The sequence below is a fragment of the Podarcis erhardii genome, assembly GCF_964252035.2.
Source record: "Podarcis erhardii genome assembly, chromosome: 5".
In the NCBI taxonomy this organism is placed as follows: domain Eukaryota; kingdom Metazoa; phylum Chordata; class Lepidosauria; order Squamata; family Lacertidae; genus Podarcis; species Podarcis erhardii.
Window position 1 is genome coordinate 41,148,161 of NC_138509.1, and position 18,045 is coordinate 41,166,205.

At 39.8% G+C, this 18,045-nt stretch overlaps 1 protein-coding gene across 2 annotated transcripts in view; it reads left to right on the forward strand.

Annotated features, from left to right (window-relative positions):
* Positions 1–4,144, forward strand: part of TCERG1L (transcription elongation regulator 1 like) — a 176,018-nt gene extending 171,874 nt beyond the window's left edge. For both annotated transcript variants that reach the window (XM_081863278.1, XM_081863277.1), the window contains exon 13: positions 3,095–4,144. In XM_081863278.1, coding sequence (XP_081719404.1) covers positions 3,095–3,251 — 157 coding nt within the window. In that variant the 3' untranslated portion in view covers positions 3,252–4,144. The remainder of the gene's footprint in view (positions 1–3,094) is intronic.
* Positions 4,145–18,045: the final 13,901 nt, after the last annotated feature.

Sequence of the window (18,045 nt, forward strand, 5' to 3'; positions counted from 1 at the left end):
GGGTCACATGGCCAGCGTGACGAAGCTGCTCTGGCGAGCCAGCACCAGCGCAGCACACAGAAACGCCATTTACCTTCCCGCTATAAAGCGGTACCTATTTATCTACTTGCACTTAGGGGTGCTTTCGAACTGCTAGGTGGGCAGGAGCTGGGACCGAAAGACGGGAGCTCACCCCACCGCGGGATTCGAACCGCCGACCATGCCATCGGCAAGCCCTAGGTGCTGAGGTTTTACCCACAGCGCCACCCACGTCCCTTGGCGAACTGCATATGAAACCTCAAAATTCTGTTATATGGTGCCCAATATAGCCCCTCTGGACTAGGTCACATGTCCTGAGCTATTTCATAAGGAAGGGCCATAGTTCAGTGGTAGAGCATCTGTCTTGCATGCAGAATGTCCCAAGTTCAATCCCCAACATCTCCAGGTAGGAGTGGGGAGACCTGTCTGAGACCCTGGAGAGCTACTTCCAGACAGTGAAAACAAACTAAATGGACCAATGAGCCTGACTCAGTCTCAGACAGCTTCCTATATTCTTTCCCACAACTTCATTCATAGGCCATTAAATTCTGTTGGTGGGTGCCATTTTGTAGTAGTCATCTTCCCCCACCAGAATACCTCTCAGATGTTCACCCGCCAACTGGAACTGTGTGGGTGTTCCAGGAAGGTGTACCTCTCCCCCAATTAAGGCTGAACTTTTGACAATCTTGAAATGTCAGTTCAGTGCTAGTCTTCACCAACTCTCCTTTCCTTCAGTTCTCAACTCAACCATGCAGGAAGATCTAAACTTTATAGCCAGTAGCATCTCTATAGATTATGTACATAAGGTATATATTTTATATTAGATGTAGTGCTTGATGTCCATAGTCACAAAATGTTCATATATTGGTGCACTAAGTATCAGAGCCAATGTGCTGATTGAGATCTTCATAGTCATATGTTAAATTTGAGGATTTGATCTGTAGCTTTTCTCATATCATACTAAACAACTTGTTAAAAATCCATTGCAGTAGTTCATTATGCTTTTGACTAAGGAACCCAATTGCAGATGTGATTAGTGCTTGCAGTGTGTATAAGTACAAGAGTGTGTTTATAATGCAAAATCAGTAAAGCGTTTCCTTTGCCGGCCTTTTGAGAAAACCCAAATTATTTCCACATAAGAATTTATCGTCAGTACTGTACAATAAATGTAAGATTTTGAATGGTTGCTTACTTGCTTCTCCTAAGCTGTTTTCCATAAAAGCTGTTGAGAATCCCTTCGTGAAAAAATGTGATTCTCTTAACAGAATTTGCAAATCATCAAGATAGATTCTTTATGATAATGAAGCTTCATATTACAAATATAAAGAATAAAACATGAAGGTTGTCTCTTAACTAGCATTTTAAAGAATTGTGCATGCTGTCAGATACCGATATAAAAATATAGTTGCAGCTTCTGTTGATAGTATGAGTAAAAGTATTCCTTTGGCAATCTAACAGAAAACATTCCAGAATAATGTGATACCTAGACAAGAATGGCAGGAGCAGATTTGTGTTCATTTTATAAGAACAAAACTCTCTGGTAGCTGCTGCAGTATTTATGGTCACTGCACCTACCCCAGGATTAAAGTGATAAGAGTTAACTAGGGGCTCAACTTCATGAAAAGCAACATAGGGGTTCTGCACAAACACAATCACCTCTGTGGGTTCTGTCTCTGTGTGCCCTGAACCCATTCTGCCCTGAGCCTGAAGCAATTAGCATCAGTCCTATATAGCACAGTTTTTGCAGCCCCAGGCACAGTGAAGCCACAAGCAGGTGGAGGCTGAACATAACAGCAATGGCAGTAAAACAGGACAGCAGTATTGGGGTGTAAACAGGCCACAGTTTTATTGATTACAGATGTGAACAGGTTTTGGTGTAGGCGTTGGGTATGTATCCTGAAATCAACCAGTCCGACTGCTGGTTGATGGTTGACCAAGGTTAAGGGCTGTCCCACATGCATCAAACCAGCGCAACCTCCCACGGTCACTGTTTGGGGTGCTATGGCCCATCACCCCCGACAAGGACAAGGAGCCCCTCCCCCAGGATCTCACTAAGGGGATACTCTGATAGTGTGGAGCAGGGTAGGGCCACTCGCTGTCCAGTGAGACAACCCAGTGCCTTATCCACCAGTAAGTTGTGACAATTGCTATGAAGGAGGCAAGGCCTTCAGACAGACCCAATTAATCTGCTGGCAAATTCCTCCCTGGCTCCGAATATGGCAGCCAAAGAACTTCCATAGCAAGGTCTCCCATAAAGGTATGCCTGCTTACACTCCCTCAGGCAACACACAGACACATAAAATAAAGGAGGGTGGGGAATCCAAAGAGAACTGAGACTGAAGCTCAGGTGTGGCTAGCTTTCATAGCCAGGGAACAGATCACAGGAAAGACATTAATACAAAATTAAACCTTTTGGAACACAAATATAAGCAAATATTTCAGTTTCCATATGTTAAAATCACACCACTGTATATTTAATCGAGCAAATTCCCCATTCATCTATAATAGATTTATGCCTCTGATTTGTTCCTTCTAAAGGTCCATGGCAATAAAATAAAATAAATAAATCCAATCCCCATTTCTCAGTTTGGAGTCAAAAGGCATTTCATTAAATGGAGTGTGACAAAAGTCTTCGCCTTGTAAATTTTTATAGGGTTGTTAACTCCAGCTAAAATTATGTGGGTCACATCCTTTCGATTGGCAGGCTGAAGCTAAAGAAGAATTTACATTCTTAATTTTTGAGAATCCTATCCAATTACTGTGGATGGTCCACAGTGAACTAATTATTAATCAAGCTTCCTGCAATCGATAAGTATGTCTACATTCTGCAGAATGAAAATAATGGCTTGGGATGAGAAGTTGGGTAGATCAATGAGACTTCAACATTTTGGCTTTAGCATTTCTACTTCCAACATTACTGACAATGACAAGACACATTAAGAATGAGTTCAATGCAGAAAGGTGAACGTATAATGAAGGGCCAAAGAATTAAAATATATATATTGACAAACAAAGAGCTTTGTGAAAATGTAGCTTATGTTGGTTTCCCCCACCCCCTTTCCCACCTGCTCCCCAGGACAACATTTAAGGAATTTGCAGAGAAATATGGCACAGATCAGCGGTTTCGGCTTGTTCAGAAGAAGAAAGACCAGGAGCATTTTTTCAACCAATTCATACTTATCCTTAAAAAGAGAGACAAAGAGAACAGGATACGGCTACGGAAAATGAGATAAAAAGGAGACATGCAGAAAAGAACGCAAGTCAAATACTGTGGCATCTACAGGGGAAGAAATGAATGGCATGCATTTTGTGTCACCGTTTTGAGTTTTGGATCCCAGCAATTTAGAGGAAAGCCAGACAACCCAAATTGCCATCTGTGCACAGAGGAAGGTTCGGTGCAAGTATGTCCAAGACTGTTGTGCAGGAATCTGTAGGATACTTCATTCTCAGAGACTTAATGTTTCATATTGAAGCTCTCTTTTGTACAACATTCAAGTTTGATGCATTTCTAATTACCATGATATGTCAGTCCCTTAATTGTTTTAATTATGCAAATTACTTGTAATATACACAAATTCTAAATCCGATGTGATTTGTAATTAAGCAGAAGCAGATGCCATCCATAATGATCTCAATACTTTTTTTTCTTTAACCATTTAAGAAAAAATATCTACGCTGTACTCTATGCATCCTTACTTGGAAGTATGGAACCCTTGAGCTCCCTGGACCTTACTTCCTAGTAAAGGCGCTTAGGAATTTGCTGCACAGCAATGTTTGGGCAGCTTTGTACATTAAACATCAATGGTCCCAAGGTTCAGTGGTATTGAGGATATCATTACTCAATGTTCATAGGTCTAAGTCTAGTTTTATGGGTAGTAGTAGTAATAAGGTATTAATTGTTAACCATAGTGAAGAGTGTGAAAATCTTGGCACCTTTCCCCATAGAACAATGTATAAATCTTTTTTTTAAAAAAAGAAAAGAAATGGCTTTGTAAGTAAATTATTCTGGATGGTGCTCCAAGCACACTGAACAGCGCAGCACTTCTCTATTAAAAAGCTACTATAAAGAAGTTATTTTGTAAATCCATCCTACTAATATTTGAGTTATTTTTACTGTATGCGAAGAGTTTGCATGAGATTAGTCTCATCTTTGTATAAACAAATATTTTAACTTTTTTTTAATTAATAAATATTTTAAGACTACCGGGTGACTTTGTTTTATCTACGTACCACAGTCACAAGTTTGCAGTACAAATGAATTGCAAACAAGATGGAGCCTTTTCAAGTTTCACTGCTGTAAACATTCCCAAATAGGAAGGAGAAGGATAGCTTGTAAGTATTGTGGGTAAATAATATACTAATGAGCTCCATAGCATATTGTGAAGAAAGCAATCTTTTCCCTGTGAACTGAAGCATCATTCTGTAACCATGTGCTTAGATCTCGTTTCACCAGCTAAAGCAAAACAGCTTCTGTAGTTGTTTCTTCCTCTTTCTTTGAAGAAACAAGCTTTTCTCTGTCACAAAAGGACGGAGCTGTTTTCTCTGCTCAAAACAAGCACCACATGAGGAGAGAGAATATACTTAGCTTTAAAGAGCATTAGCAGAAAAGGTGGTCGTACATCCAAGAAAGATCCGACTGTAAAGACTGGCGTTTCAGGTGGTGTTTTGGTTTTATCAAAATTTCCCATAAATTGTTCCTTTCCTCCCCAAAGAAGGGGGTATTGATTTAATAATGGTGGGTGAACATTATAAAGCCGCTGGAGGCTGAACATCAAAATCTGTGTAGCTCTTGTGCATGTTTATGTTGCTGTGGAAAGGCTGTGTGTGTGTGGTTTTTTTTTTTTTCCTGAGCTAAAGAACTCTTTCCTCCAAAAAAGAAAATCCTAGGCATGTTCCTGTCAGTCCTCAATTGTACTTGAAATATAGATTTTACTAGCTATGGTAATTGCTGGCAGGCACACATTCTTATAGAAGCTTTATCTTTTTGGTAGCACTGTTGCAGCATGACTGCAAGGAAGTGCTGATCTCATTAATAAAAGAGAAAGGAAAATCCATTTTTTCCATAGATGAAATTGGCTGATTAAAGAAAAATATTAGAAGGAAAAATGCCAGAGGGGCAGGTCTCACATCTGCAGTTATAACATAACCCCATCTGTCTTTACCTAGAAGTAAGTCCAATTGTGTTCAATAAATATTACTCCTAGGTAACGGTGCATAGGACTGCAGCCTCGGCTGGGATCCCAAGCTTCGTGACCACTATTCTGCCTTCAAGACTTTGTATTTTTATCAGGGTGGCTCAAGATTGAATCCCTCATTCAAACCTCAGCTATCTCCTGAACCTCAGACCTGCATATGCCATATAGAAATAACAACACTAATAACAATTAGTGAGTATTAATTAGATCGTGCATGTGCAAAAGCTCTGGGAACATTAGTATTCTTGTTTTGAATTCATCCACCATCTATGGTAGATTATTTGCCCTATCAGTCTGCTGTTATTTCATTTCTAATGGCTCTAATGGCTGCTGATTTCTTCCTTCACACTGAAATGCAAATATTTTTGAGTAGGTGGACATTTTCTATTAGGCGTATGGGTGCAATGCAAAGCCCATCGAGATTGCTTCCATAAGTGATTGCTTCCATAATTACTCAATGTTCATAGGTCTAAGTCTAGTTTTATGGGTAGTAGTAGTAATAAGGTATTAATTGTTAACCATAGTGAAGAGTGTGAAAATCTTGGCACCTTTCCCCATAGAACAATGTATAAATCTTTTTTTTAAAAAAAGAAAAGAAATGGCTTTGTAAGTAAATTATTCTGGATGGTGCTCCAAGCACACTGAACAGCGCAGCACTTCTCTATTAAAAAGCTACTATAAAGAAGTTATTTTGTAAATCCATCCTACTAATATTTGAGTTATTTTTACTGTATGCGAAGAGTTTGCATGAGATTAGTCTCATCTTTGTATAAACAAATATTTTAACTTTTTTTTAATTAATAAATATTTTAAGACTACCGGGTGACTTTGTTTTATCTACGTACCACAGTCACAAGTTTGCAGTACAAATGAATTGCAAACAAGATGGAGCCTTTTCAAGTTTCACTGCTGTAAACATTCCCAAATAGGAAGGAGAAGGATAGCTTGTAAGTATTGTGGGTAAATAATATACTAATGAGCTCCATAGCATATTGTGAAGAAAGCAATCTTTTCCCTGTGAACTGAAGCATCATTCTGTAACCATGTGCTTAGATCTCGTTTCACCAGCTAAAGCAAAACAGCTTCTGTAGTTGTTTCTTCCTCTTTCTTTGAAGAAACAAGCTTTTCTCTGTCACAAAAGGACGGAGCTGTTTTCTCTGCTCAAAACAAGCACCACATGAGGAGAGAGAATATACTTAGCTTTAAAGAGCATTAGCAGAAAAGGTGGTCGTACATCCAAGAAAGATCCGACTGTAAAGACTGGCGTTTCAGGTGGTGTTTTGGTTTTATCAAAATTTCCCATAAATTGTTCCTTTCCTCCCCAAAGAAGGGGGTATTGATTTAATAATGGTGGGTGAACATTATAAAGCCGCTGGAGGCTGAACATCAAAATCTGTGTAGCTCTTGTGCATGTTTATGTTGCTGTGGAAAGGCTGTGTGTGTGTGGTTTTTTTTTTTTCCTGAGCTAAAGAACTCTTTCCTCCAAAAAAGAAAATCCTAGGCATGTTCCTGTCAGTCCTCAATTGTACTTGAAATATAGATTTTACTAGCTATGGTAATTGCTGGCAGGCACACATTCTTATAGAAGCTTTATCTTTTTGGTAGCACTGTTGCAGCATGACTGCGAGGAAGTGCTGATCTCATTAATAAAAGAGAAAGGAAAATCCATTTTTTCCATAGATGAAATTGGCTGATTAAAGAAAAATATTAGAAGGAAAAATGCCAGAGGGGCAGGTCTCACATCTGCAGTTATAACATAACCCCATCTGTCTTTACCTAGAAGTAAGTCCAATTGTGTTCAATAAATATTACTCCTAGGTAACGGTGCATAGGACTGCAGCCTCGGCTGGGATCCCAAGCTTCGCGACCACTATTCTGCCTTCAAGACTTTGTATTTTTATCAGGGTGGCTCAAGATTGAATCCCTCATTCAAACCTCAGCTATCTCCTGAACCTCAGACCTGCATATGCCATATAGAAATAACAACACTAATAACAATTAGTGAGTATTAATTAGATCGTGCATGTGCAAAAGCTCTGGGAACATTAGTATTCTTGTTTTGAATTCATCCACCATCTATGGTAGATTATTTGCCCTATCAGTCTGCTGTTATTTCATTTCTAATGGCTCTAATGGCTGCTGATTTCTTCCTTCACACTGAAATGCAAATATTTTTGAGTAGGTGGACATTTTCTATTAGGCGTATGGGTGCAATGCAAAGCCCATCGAGATTGCTTCCATAAGTGGTTCGATATCTGAAGGTGCTTGTTGCTCTGAGTAAAATTATTAGGAATGAGAACTGAAACCACTTTCTGGCATGATCCTTTTATGTACTTACATTGGGCCACCGATGCTGTATTTTTATTTTTATTTTAGTACTTGCATCCTGTTGATATGTTTAGCAGAGTTATGATAGTGATGGAAAATTTTCACCGTTAAATATGCGTACTGAAAAGTCAGGCAGCTATCTTACAAACTTTGGCTGCAGATAGGTGATGATCCAACCAAGAGTAAAACACTTTTAAGTGCAATTTATGTGAATGGGAGTAATTTAAGTACATGTCCCACTGAGGATGATGGCACTTTAATGTGCTTAGCTGTGCCTGTATCGTGCTCATTATATCTATGCATATCACAGACATGTGTGCCAAGCCACATTATGTACTCACAGTTGTACTATAAGACCCTCCAGGTGTCCCTATTTTCCAGGGACATCCCTGATTTAGAGAAGCCATCCCAGTTTCTGATTTGATCCCAGAATGTCCTACTTTTCCTTGTTGTTATTATATATATATATATATATATATATATATATATATATATATATGTATGTATATGTATATATGTATATGTATATGTAATATAACAAATAATTTTGTTGTTGTTGTTGTTGTTTAGTCATGTCCAGGCGTCCCTATTTTCATTGAAGAAATTTTGAAGAGTATGGAGTTAACTGACCCCCAAGCCATCTGAAGGCAATCCTGTATAGGGAAGTTTTTTAATGTTTAATGTTGCTTTTATATAGGTTGGAAGCTTCCTAGAGTGGCTGGGGCAACCCAGTAAGATGTGTGGGGTGTAAATAGTAAAATTATCATTATGGAATGGGATGTCCCTATTTTTATCAGAGAAATGTTGGAGGGTATGTACTATATGTAAAGCCATGTGGACCTTGAATAATGGTTGGTGTGTATTTCTCTTGCATCAACAAACAGTTCAGCCAGTTAAGGCAGTGCAAAATATTCAAAAGTCTAAAACTAGCATTATTTAAATTCACTTTGGAATAATGATAATAAAAACAAGCACTTTAATGGTTTAATTTGTTTTCCCATTTCTGTCTGATGCTGCCAGCATATTAGGTTGAGCTAGAAAAGTACTGCTTTTGTTTTGTTTTGTTTTTAAATGAAAGCAGAAAGACGCAAGTTACAAAAAAACACCCACAGGTCACTCAAACCTGTATTGTCAGTCATACCTAAAATGGATGATTGACATAGCCCTTTGCTTTGGTTTTTTCCTCTATGATTATTCTGGTGTGTGACCAAAAATTGCAAGAAAGGAATCATATTACAGTAAGAAACAAATTATACCTTTTCCACTACAAGCCAAGGGGCTGAAACCCCCAGTAAATCTGTCTGGCCAGGGTGGGGCTGAGTAAACATGCATATGATTCTACTGCACACCCAGCAAAACACCGTCCTCTGATCTGATCCACAGGCAACCTGAGCCCCAACTCAATTTAGTGAATGGAGAGTTCAATCCTTCTAGGTTCAATTCTCTGCAAGGAATGTCCTGGTGAAGCAGACCCTGTAGAGGCTGTCTGCGGCTTCCCCCACTCCAGTCCCCTGGCTGCCACACCTTTTGACAGCCCGATTGGTCAGGCTGGGATGATCCAGGGCTGTCTCAACCCGATCCAGCCAAAGCCCAGAGCCACCCAAATTGGCCCAGATTGGTTTGTGAGCTGGGCTGCAGCTAGATTCAGTGCACATTGCTAATGTTTATTCTTTTAAGATTGGTTTTATGCTTGTAAGCCGCTTAGAAGCCTTCATGACAATTGTGGTATATAAATTCATTGTCATCATCATAACGAGACATTGGAGGGACCTATCAGGAGTGAACATAGACCACTTGGTACCAGTGTACCAAACTGAATGGGAAACCGCCCTACTAGAAAAGTTAACTAACAAATTTAAACTAGCACGGGGAGAAACAAAAGGATGCCTTCACCCCAATGTGACTCACCTTTATGACACATACAGCCCAACAGGATAATGACCTATTTCCCCCACGACAGCATACGAATCAATATGGCTAAGTGGACCCTCCGTACTTACAAACAAACACACTGCAACAAACCAGATGCAACAAACCATGCTCTGGGGCCTCCTATGCCTTGTACTGCCAACAATAAATAAATAACCTATTTGCTTGACACAAAAGCAGTGTCTCACACTGAATGGAACTGACCTGTAGAAAGGACTTTATGAATTGAAAACAGAACGTTGTGTGTACTTATATCACCTAAGAAAATCCTTTAATATAAACATTTTTTAAAAAAAAAATTCCTGCAATCTCCTACCATGACCCACACAGTATGCTGTAACCTGAGCCCCTTTATACACAAAGTTACTTGCCCAATCTGCCCAATAACACAGATATGTAAGAGTCACAAGATGCCTTTGAATGTGTGGCTATCTGGGCCATCTGGCAAAACTCCAACCATCCTCCATGGATGTGTTTCATTTATATCCCTCTTGTCCCCCAATGTGGAACTGGAGGCTGCATACACAGCATGACTGGGTAATCTTCCATCCAGGCACTGAACAATCCTATCAAGGTTTTGCTTCAACATGTGCCATCACAACGAGCTTTGATGATATAGTAGTGCATATATGAAAATCAGGCTTTTGCATCAAAATTTTAGAGAGAGAAGAGTTGCTCCTGCTTGAAGTCCTTCATTGTGCTAACATTTCCAAACGAGAATCATTTATGAGGGGGACTTAACAGCCTTGTTAAAATACCTTCAAGGGTATTCAATATAAAATATGTAGGCGCTCTAGCCCTGTACTGAATTTGTTCGATGACATTTTTAATATTAAAAAACCTATTGAAAGCTGGATATATTAGCCCAGTTCACCTAGCCTGTGGTGTGCCTTATCTGCATTGAGCTACTGTCATTGACTGTGCTGAATGTTATAATTTTAGGATTGATCCCTTATGCTCTTAAGTAAGATTTTGATTAATTTCTTAACTGTGGTTTAAATTGCTTAACTGTTTCCAATGCATTCACACAACAATCATGATGACCTTCACATCTGCTTTTTTGTTATTTTATCTTCAGTTCCACCTTCCATCACATGATCAGAGGACCCATCAGTTAGAAGGCTCCTCAGAATTAGGGAAATCAATAAGAATATTATAAATAAAGAATATTATTTCATATTATTTTATATATATTTTTTTCATAAACCAGCTCAACCAGAGGGGGAGTTTTTCAGTTCTGGTATGTTCCCTCTACCTTTAAGATATACCCATTCATTTTGGGGCAGTTGTTTCAAGCAAACAAATTATGTCAAAGCAGACAAACATTTCCTTATTATTTCATAATTAAAGGCTTTAACTTCAGGATAAACCTTAAGGAAATGTTATCGGGAACTATGAATGTGGTGCTAGCAGAACCGATTCAGGTTGCAAAGAAATAATTCCTTGTTAAAGAGTAGTTTTGTGTTGTTTCAATTCTCAATTATCTGCTCTCCCGTTGCTCCTACCTATTAGCCACTCTCGAAGGCTGTTCTCTTTCCAGTACATTGCTTTTCCAATGCAGTTCTACCAAAAAAGGAAACCCTTTATTTTTCTGCTTACAAACACGCATTGCAAGAACTGCCCGCACTGCTTCCAGGGGTCATTTTTATTAGCAGCATCTGCTCAGAGATCAAGAGGGGGCATCATCTATTGGCTTCCATGACTCCGAATCAGTTTCTGATTGTCTGCTAGCTTGTAGCCAATGTAATGACCTGCTTGTCACTACCAACCTAAGCAAGCTGCTGGGCAGAGGTGGTTGGGGGCAGGAAAGAAAGAGCAATGGGGGATGTGAAGGAAGGAAGCGATCCTCGCAAGGCTACAAGAATGGATGTTTAGGGAAGCAATTCTTCCAAAACCAAGGAAGCTGTTTTGATAGGTTCTGGATCAACGATGAGATATTAGCAGTGATGAAGATACTAGCAATTACAAAGACTAGGAACTTTGAATGGACCTCCTTCCTTCCCTTTCTCTGTGCTGAGAGTGAGGATACACGCAAAACTGTCTCAAATGTTTGCAAAAGCTGAGGCTGGCTTGCTTATTTATTTATTTATTTAGGTTGAGGAGCATGAAGGCGAATCAAGCCTCTCCACCTTCATTGCTCAACTTGCATAGAATTTATTGAACCATGAAAGGCAGGGAATTACCTCAGGCTGAGAGGCCAAGGAAAGGTGGGGAAAAATAAGTAAGTTCTTAAGGCATGAAAAAACGGACTACTGCTCTCTCATCTTATACGTACATCCAGATACCCAAAATTAGGATTAAACAAGGTAGTCATTAAATGTGCAGACTTTTTTATTATTATTTTTAAAAAACTCCAGCCACAATATTTGCATGGGGTTAACTGTTTCTCCTGCACTTCATGTCCCAGTGAAAAACTCCTCTTCATCCTTAACTTCTATTTGCCCTGGGATAAGTAGCTTAAGGCATGAAAAGCAGAATTCTACCCTGGAATGCAAGCTGTTATAGGCAGAGAGAACAGCATCCCTTCCTTGGGCAAAAGAAGAGGATATTTTGAGGAGGGTGGTTTTCATTGGGAAAATTGTGCAGAGTGAAAGGATTAGACCATCCATCCTAATATACATATATTTGCCAAGGCATTTTCCATAATATAATGATTTATTTTTTTTTTGGTATGTGGTTTTCATTAATATATGCATTTTTACACATGTGACTCTGCTGGAGAACTGTATTGAAAAATTCAAAAACAGACAAATTTGAGAAAGCGTGAATTTGGTAAAATTCCCTTTAAATGCAAACCGAATCAAAGTTATCCCCCATCACTACACAGGAGGGCCAGTAAAGTAATACAGATCATATGTTTTTCTTGCATCAAAACTCAGTTTCAATCTTAAATGTCTGAAGTTAAAAAGTCCCAGCATAGCAGGTCAAGAACAAACTCCATGGAATCAAGCTGTCAGACACAATAGATATTACTTGGTCAACTGGCTCAATGTAGCAATTCCAAAACAATGCACATTTGTAGATCTGGTATTTCATTGCCACCACACTTATGGCAGCTTCAATTGCCCTCGTGCCAGTGCTGGCACAGTAGAAGCCTTGAATCCACAAGACTCAGTGCTGCATAGGGATACTATTGCAAAACTGCTGTATCAAAATAGTGAAAAGAATGGTCCAAAAGGCAAATGGATCAAAGGGAAAGTGCCACATGCCTGTATAGTAAGCTTTCCCCCCCCCCCTAGCAAGTGGACTTTCTTTTTGGGGAGGGTCACAGACTGCCCTTGTTGACAAACAATCCATGCAATTTGCCATAAGTTGATGTGTCATTGATGTTCATGGCTGTGTTTCTGCTGTAGAAGGCTTATACTCCACATAAGAGTCAATAACAGTGTGATCATATGCATGTTTTTATCTGTACTGTCAACAGTACCATGCGCAGGATTACTGTCCAAGAGATATAGGATTGCAGCCTATATGTGTTTACTTTAGTAACAACCTCTTTGCATATAAGGTTCTCTCCTTCCATAAAAATTAAGATCTCGGATTCTGGTTGTCACTTGAAAACACTTTGTTTGAATTAGATTCTCCTACAACCTTTCAAATCTGGTGTTCCCTGCCAATCGGAATAAACCTGAGTAAATGTTAACATCTGATAACATCAGAATATACGTATTTAACTGGTCTTGTACATCTGTTAAGTGCCAAATGTGTGAGACAATGAAGTGGCTGCAATCTAATACAGTGGTGCCCCGCAAGACGAATGCTTCGCAAGACGAAAAACTCACTAGACAAAAGGGTTTTCCGTCTTTTGAGGTGCTTCGCAAGACGAATTTCCCTATGGGCTTGCTTCACAAGACAAAACATCGGGCGAGTTCTTGTGAGGTTTTTTTCCTTCCCCCCCTTTTTCTAAGACACTAAGCCGCTAATAGCCACTAATCCGCTAATCCGCTAATAGCCGTGCTTCGCAAGACGAAAAAACCGCAAGACGAAGAGACTCGCGGAACGAATTAATTTCGTCTTGCGAGGCACCACTGTATGTGCTTACTGCCAATTAATATTGCCGCTGAATTATGATAAAGATAAGTACCGGTTTCATTCCATCCTAAACTGCAATATAATTCACAGTAGCTATTTTTGTCCCACTCACTTTGGTGAGGATATATTGTGCACTGGCTTGAGTATTCCTCCTTTTCTTAATTAATTAGAATACAATGGAGAAGTAAAATGAGAGGATAATAGCCACAACACAGCAAATAGTAAGGTCTGATTAAGCCCATTGATTTTAGTGAACTGAGTGCACCTAATTCTGTGTTGAATTGTGACCTATATATTTCTGGGCACATGGTGGATATGTTACAGGTAATCAACTAGGCTCTCTCAGCTAAATGAGCTGAAATGATTTGCAGCTCAAAATATGTTGTTTCTTCTTCTAGAAGAGTACAAAACTCTCAAATGCCAAATAAACTTGCAAAGGACTATTTGTTTTGCTCTTCAGGTAGCAGCAGCTAGATTACATCCTACTTATGAAATTCAAGTGTCTTGTAAGGACTGCAGCTGTTGAAGAGTCAGGTATGCCTTTTGAGAGGCTACATCCACCTGTATCCAATTAAGATGCTACAAACCCACCCAGAAAGGTGAAATCTATAGTCAGATTCAGCATCATTAATCAGCAACTCAGATGTTGGGCAAAACTACCATGGGAAAACAAATATTCCCAAATATCAGTGATTCTGTATTCCAGAAGGGTGGATCAAAATCTTCCAGTCACAGCAGAGATATATGCACAGTGGTAAACTGATCTCAAATCCTATCACATCATGGGCTACATTTGCAATATGTTAGAATTCACATTTGTCTAAATTAAAACTGAAAATGAGCACTGATAAACTGGAGATAATCTGGTTTTATCTAGAGGAGGTGGAAAATTACATTGCATTTCTCCAAGAAAATTATTCTAAATTGGGCAATAAATTATAACTACACGGGCACAGCATATGTTTAAAAGAAAATGCATGGTGTTCTGCTTATTTTATAATACACACACCCAGAGAAGCCAAACTTTACATTTTTCTGACCATCTTTGGAAATTACCTCATTCTTCAGGATAATAAACCAAACAGAATTCCAAAGTATGCTTCTACAATTTACTTAGTGCTAGAGGAAAGATCTGGAGTGGGAGGATATAGGTATTTGTCTGCACCAAGCCAAGGAGCTTAACACCAGATTCTATGGCATCAGCCAGGAGGGTAGGACAAAGGAGCAAGGTAGATATCAGGACCAAAGAGCAAGTTAGGATCCAAGGAAAAACAAGAGGCAGAGCCAAGGAGCAAGGTAGGACCAAATAATAAACAACAGAAGATGATGCTCAAGAAGACCACATTCACCATCCTTGGATTAACTAGTCAACTGTTATGAACTTGAGTAGGATTTGCTGGGGGTGGATCCTGCAATAAGTTGCATAAAACCTCTTTTGTTATTATTTCTTGGTCCATAATATCTAGCTAAAGAGAGTGGCAGGTAGTGTGGTCATGTAAATAGCACTGGCAATACAACAATGTTCAGATACAATACTGCAGCACAGTTGCTGGTGGGAGTGAGACCCTGTTAGCATTTAACACACACACCCCTTCTCAGAGATCTGTACTGGTTGACCAAGTTCAAGGTGATACTATTAGCATCTAATTCCATTAACAGCTTGGGACCAGTTTATTGCAGGATCACATTACCCCATATATGCCCACTTGACAGCTTTGATCCATAGACCTGACACTGCTAGAGGTGCCACATAATACTTGCTCCACAGCAAAGAAAAAAATTGATTTATTTTATTTTATTAGTATGGCAGCACAGCACCTACGTTTTGGAACGCCCTGCTTATTGAATTCAGGCAATTGCCTTTGCTGTACTCTTCAGAACATTTTGACACGTTTTCATTTAGGCAAGCTTATCCAGACATGTAGAAGACAGAGGTGTTTTATTTTTTTTTAGCACCACAATTCAAGAAGCATATTGACAGGCTGGAACATGAGCAGAGAAGGGTGATCAAGATGATCAAGGGTCTAGAAACCAAGGAACAGTTGAAGGAGTTGGGTATGTTTAGCCTGGATAAGAGGACACTGACAGGAGCTATGGTAGCCATCTTCAAAGATCTAAAGGGCTGTCACACATGGAAGATGGAGCAATGGCTTCAAGATACAAGAAAAGAGATCAGGAGGAACTTTCTGATAGTAAGAGCTGTTAGATAGTGGAACAGACTTCCTTGTAAGGCAGTGGACTCTCCTTCACTGGAGGTTTTAAAGCAGAGGTTGAGTGGCCACCAATCGTGGTTGCTTTGAGATTCCTGCATTGCAGGAAATTGGACAAGATGACCCTCGCGTTTCTTTCCAACTCTAAATCTATGATGCTATAAAACAAGGTTTAATTGCCCGTAACATCCCCCTGCCTCCTCAAAGAGCTCTTTTGCCATTTTAAAAAGGAATTGTCCCTGAAAAAATAGGAATTTACAACTCCCTCCAATCATCAGAGAAGTAATTGCTATCAACTGGCAATTTCCTCAACATTTATATTTAAAAAGCAATGATAGGAGAAGGTTTGAGAGACAGCTCTAATGACTTAATTTATTTATTTAAAAATAAATTCATCTAAAAATAGTATTTATAAGTCACTGGAATTCAAAATAATGTACAGCATTGTCAGATGTTTTATTCCTAGTTATTCTTGATACATATCTTGGTAGATATTCTTTATATCTAGAGGACATTTTCATTCCCCCTCTTTTCTTCTTTTTCATTTCTTCCTTTCTTATTCCGCCCCCTTCTCTGTTTCCCTATACGATTTGTTTAGATTTTGAGTCTTACAGATACTTGCTGATTCTGCAACTAAAAGAAGCAGCAGCAAATCCCAAGCCCTTCTTCCTCCCTTCTAGAGGCTATACAAATACAATTCCCTAATACTAACCCATAAAATGGGGTAGCAGGTAGCATCCCTGTGGTTTTAAAAAGAGCAAAACAGAAAGCCTTCAGGAGGACAGACAGCAGTTGATCCCCCAAAGCGCAGCTCTCCCCATGACCTTTTCTCAGATAAACTATGTGTGGAATCCCCCAAAGTGACAACTAAGGTTGGCTTAAACAAACTTGATAATAAGCTTGAGTGAATCTGTCAGTTTTGGTTTATCTACATTTCTCCAGTCTTAAATACAGTTCTGCACATCAGTTTCCTTTTTTAAAGTCCTCGTGGAAACCCATCAGCATTTCAGCAACTATCTTCGACCCAATTTTGTAGGCAATTTTGCCGAATACACACATTTTTGCTAGGCAATTTTCTATAATATAAAGCCTTTTTCCATGTTGTTTTCACTAACGTATGCATGTTGATGAAACTTTGCATTTGCATTTTTGCATTACTTGGCTGGAGAACTGCATCGGCTGTGTTTTAAGTTTGTGTTTAAGAAAGCGTGGATTAGGCTGGATTCACCTTCAAATACAAAAGGAATTCAATTTCTCCCCCATCCATACCTTGCAGTGTTAATACAAGAACAGACCTGGCTAAGGAACTTTGTCCTGACTCCCTCTTCACCCCAATGGGATGCAAAGACTGAAGGGGGCTGGAGCATATGCAAGGGAGAACAGGTAGGTGGGTAGGATACTTAACTCCTCCCATAACCTCTGATTCTCTTCCCACAAATGCTTCTCGAGGAAATGCTTCTCACTAGCGCTGTGGGTTAAACCACAGAGCCTAGGACTTGCCGATCAGAAGGTCAGCGGTTTGAATCCCCGCAATGGGGTGAGCTCCCGTTGCTCGGTCCCTGCTCCTGCCAAGCTAGCAGTTCGAAAGCATGTCAAAGTGCAAGTAGATAAATAGGTACCGCTCTGGCGGGAAGGTAAACGGCGTTTCCGTGTGCTGCTCTGGTCTGCCAGAAGCAGCTTAGTCATACTGGCCACATGACCCGGAAGCTGTATGCTGGCTCCCTTGGCCAATAAAGCGAGATGAGCGCCGCAACCCCAGAGTCGGCCACGACTGGACCTAATGGTCAGCAGTCCCTTTACCTTTTTAGCTGAGGAAAAGGAGAGGCTGGTGAAAGGGTTAAGCACTCCCTCCCACCTTCCAATTTTCCTCTGCATGTTCTTCCCATCCCTGCATTGGTTGGGCATCCCCCTATCTTGAATCATAACAATATGACTGTGGTTTCTCCTAGCTCGCAGTTCCACCTTCAGTCTCTTTAGCTGAAAGAAGGATGGATTGTTTCCCTCTGCTGGTATGGCAAATTTATTACCCTGTGAAAGCCTAGCCTTTCAGCCCCACTATAGGGAAAAAGAAAAGTGACACAAATACTTTCAGAGATTACATTTTGATGCAAAGAAGCAAAAGAGAACAAAAGTAGCTGTGGGTGCTCAGCAAACCAAACAGCCCTGGTGCATTAAAAAAAAGTGTTTGCGAAACAAAACTCCTTGTAGCACAGAATGTTTCAAAAGATCACACACTCAGTGGGTAGAAACATGTGGCGGAATGTGTAGAAAGATGTCATAACCCTGATCCTGGTACGTTTTAGCACAGCAGATGGCTGCACACCTTCTGCCGT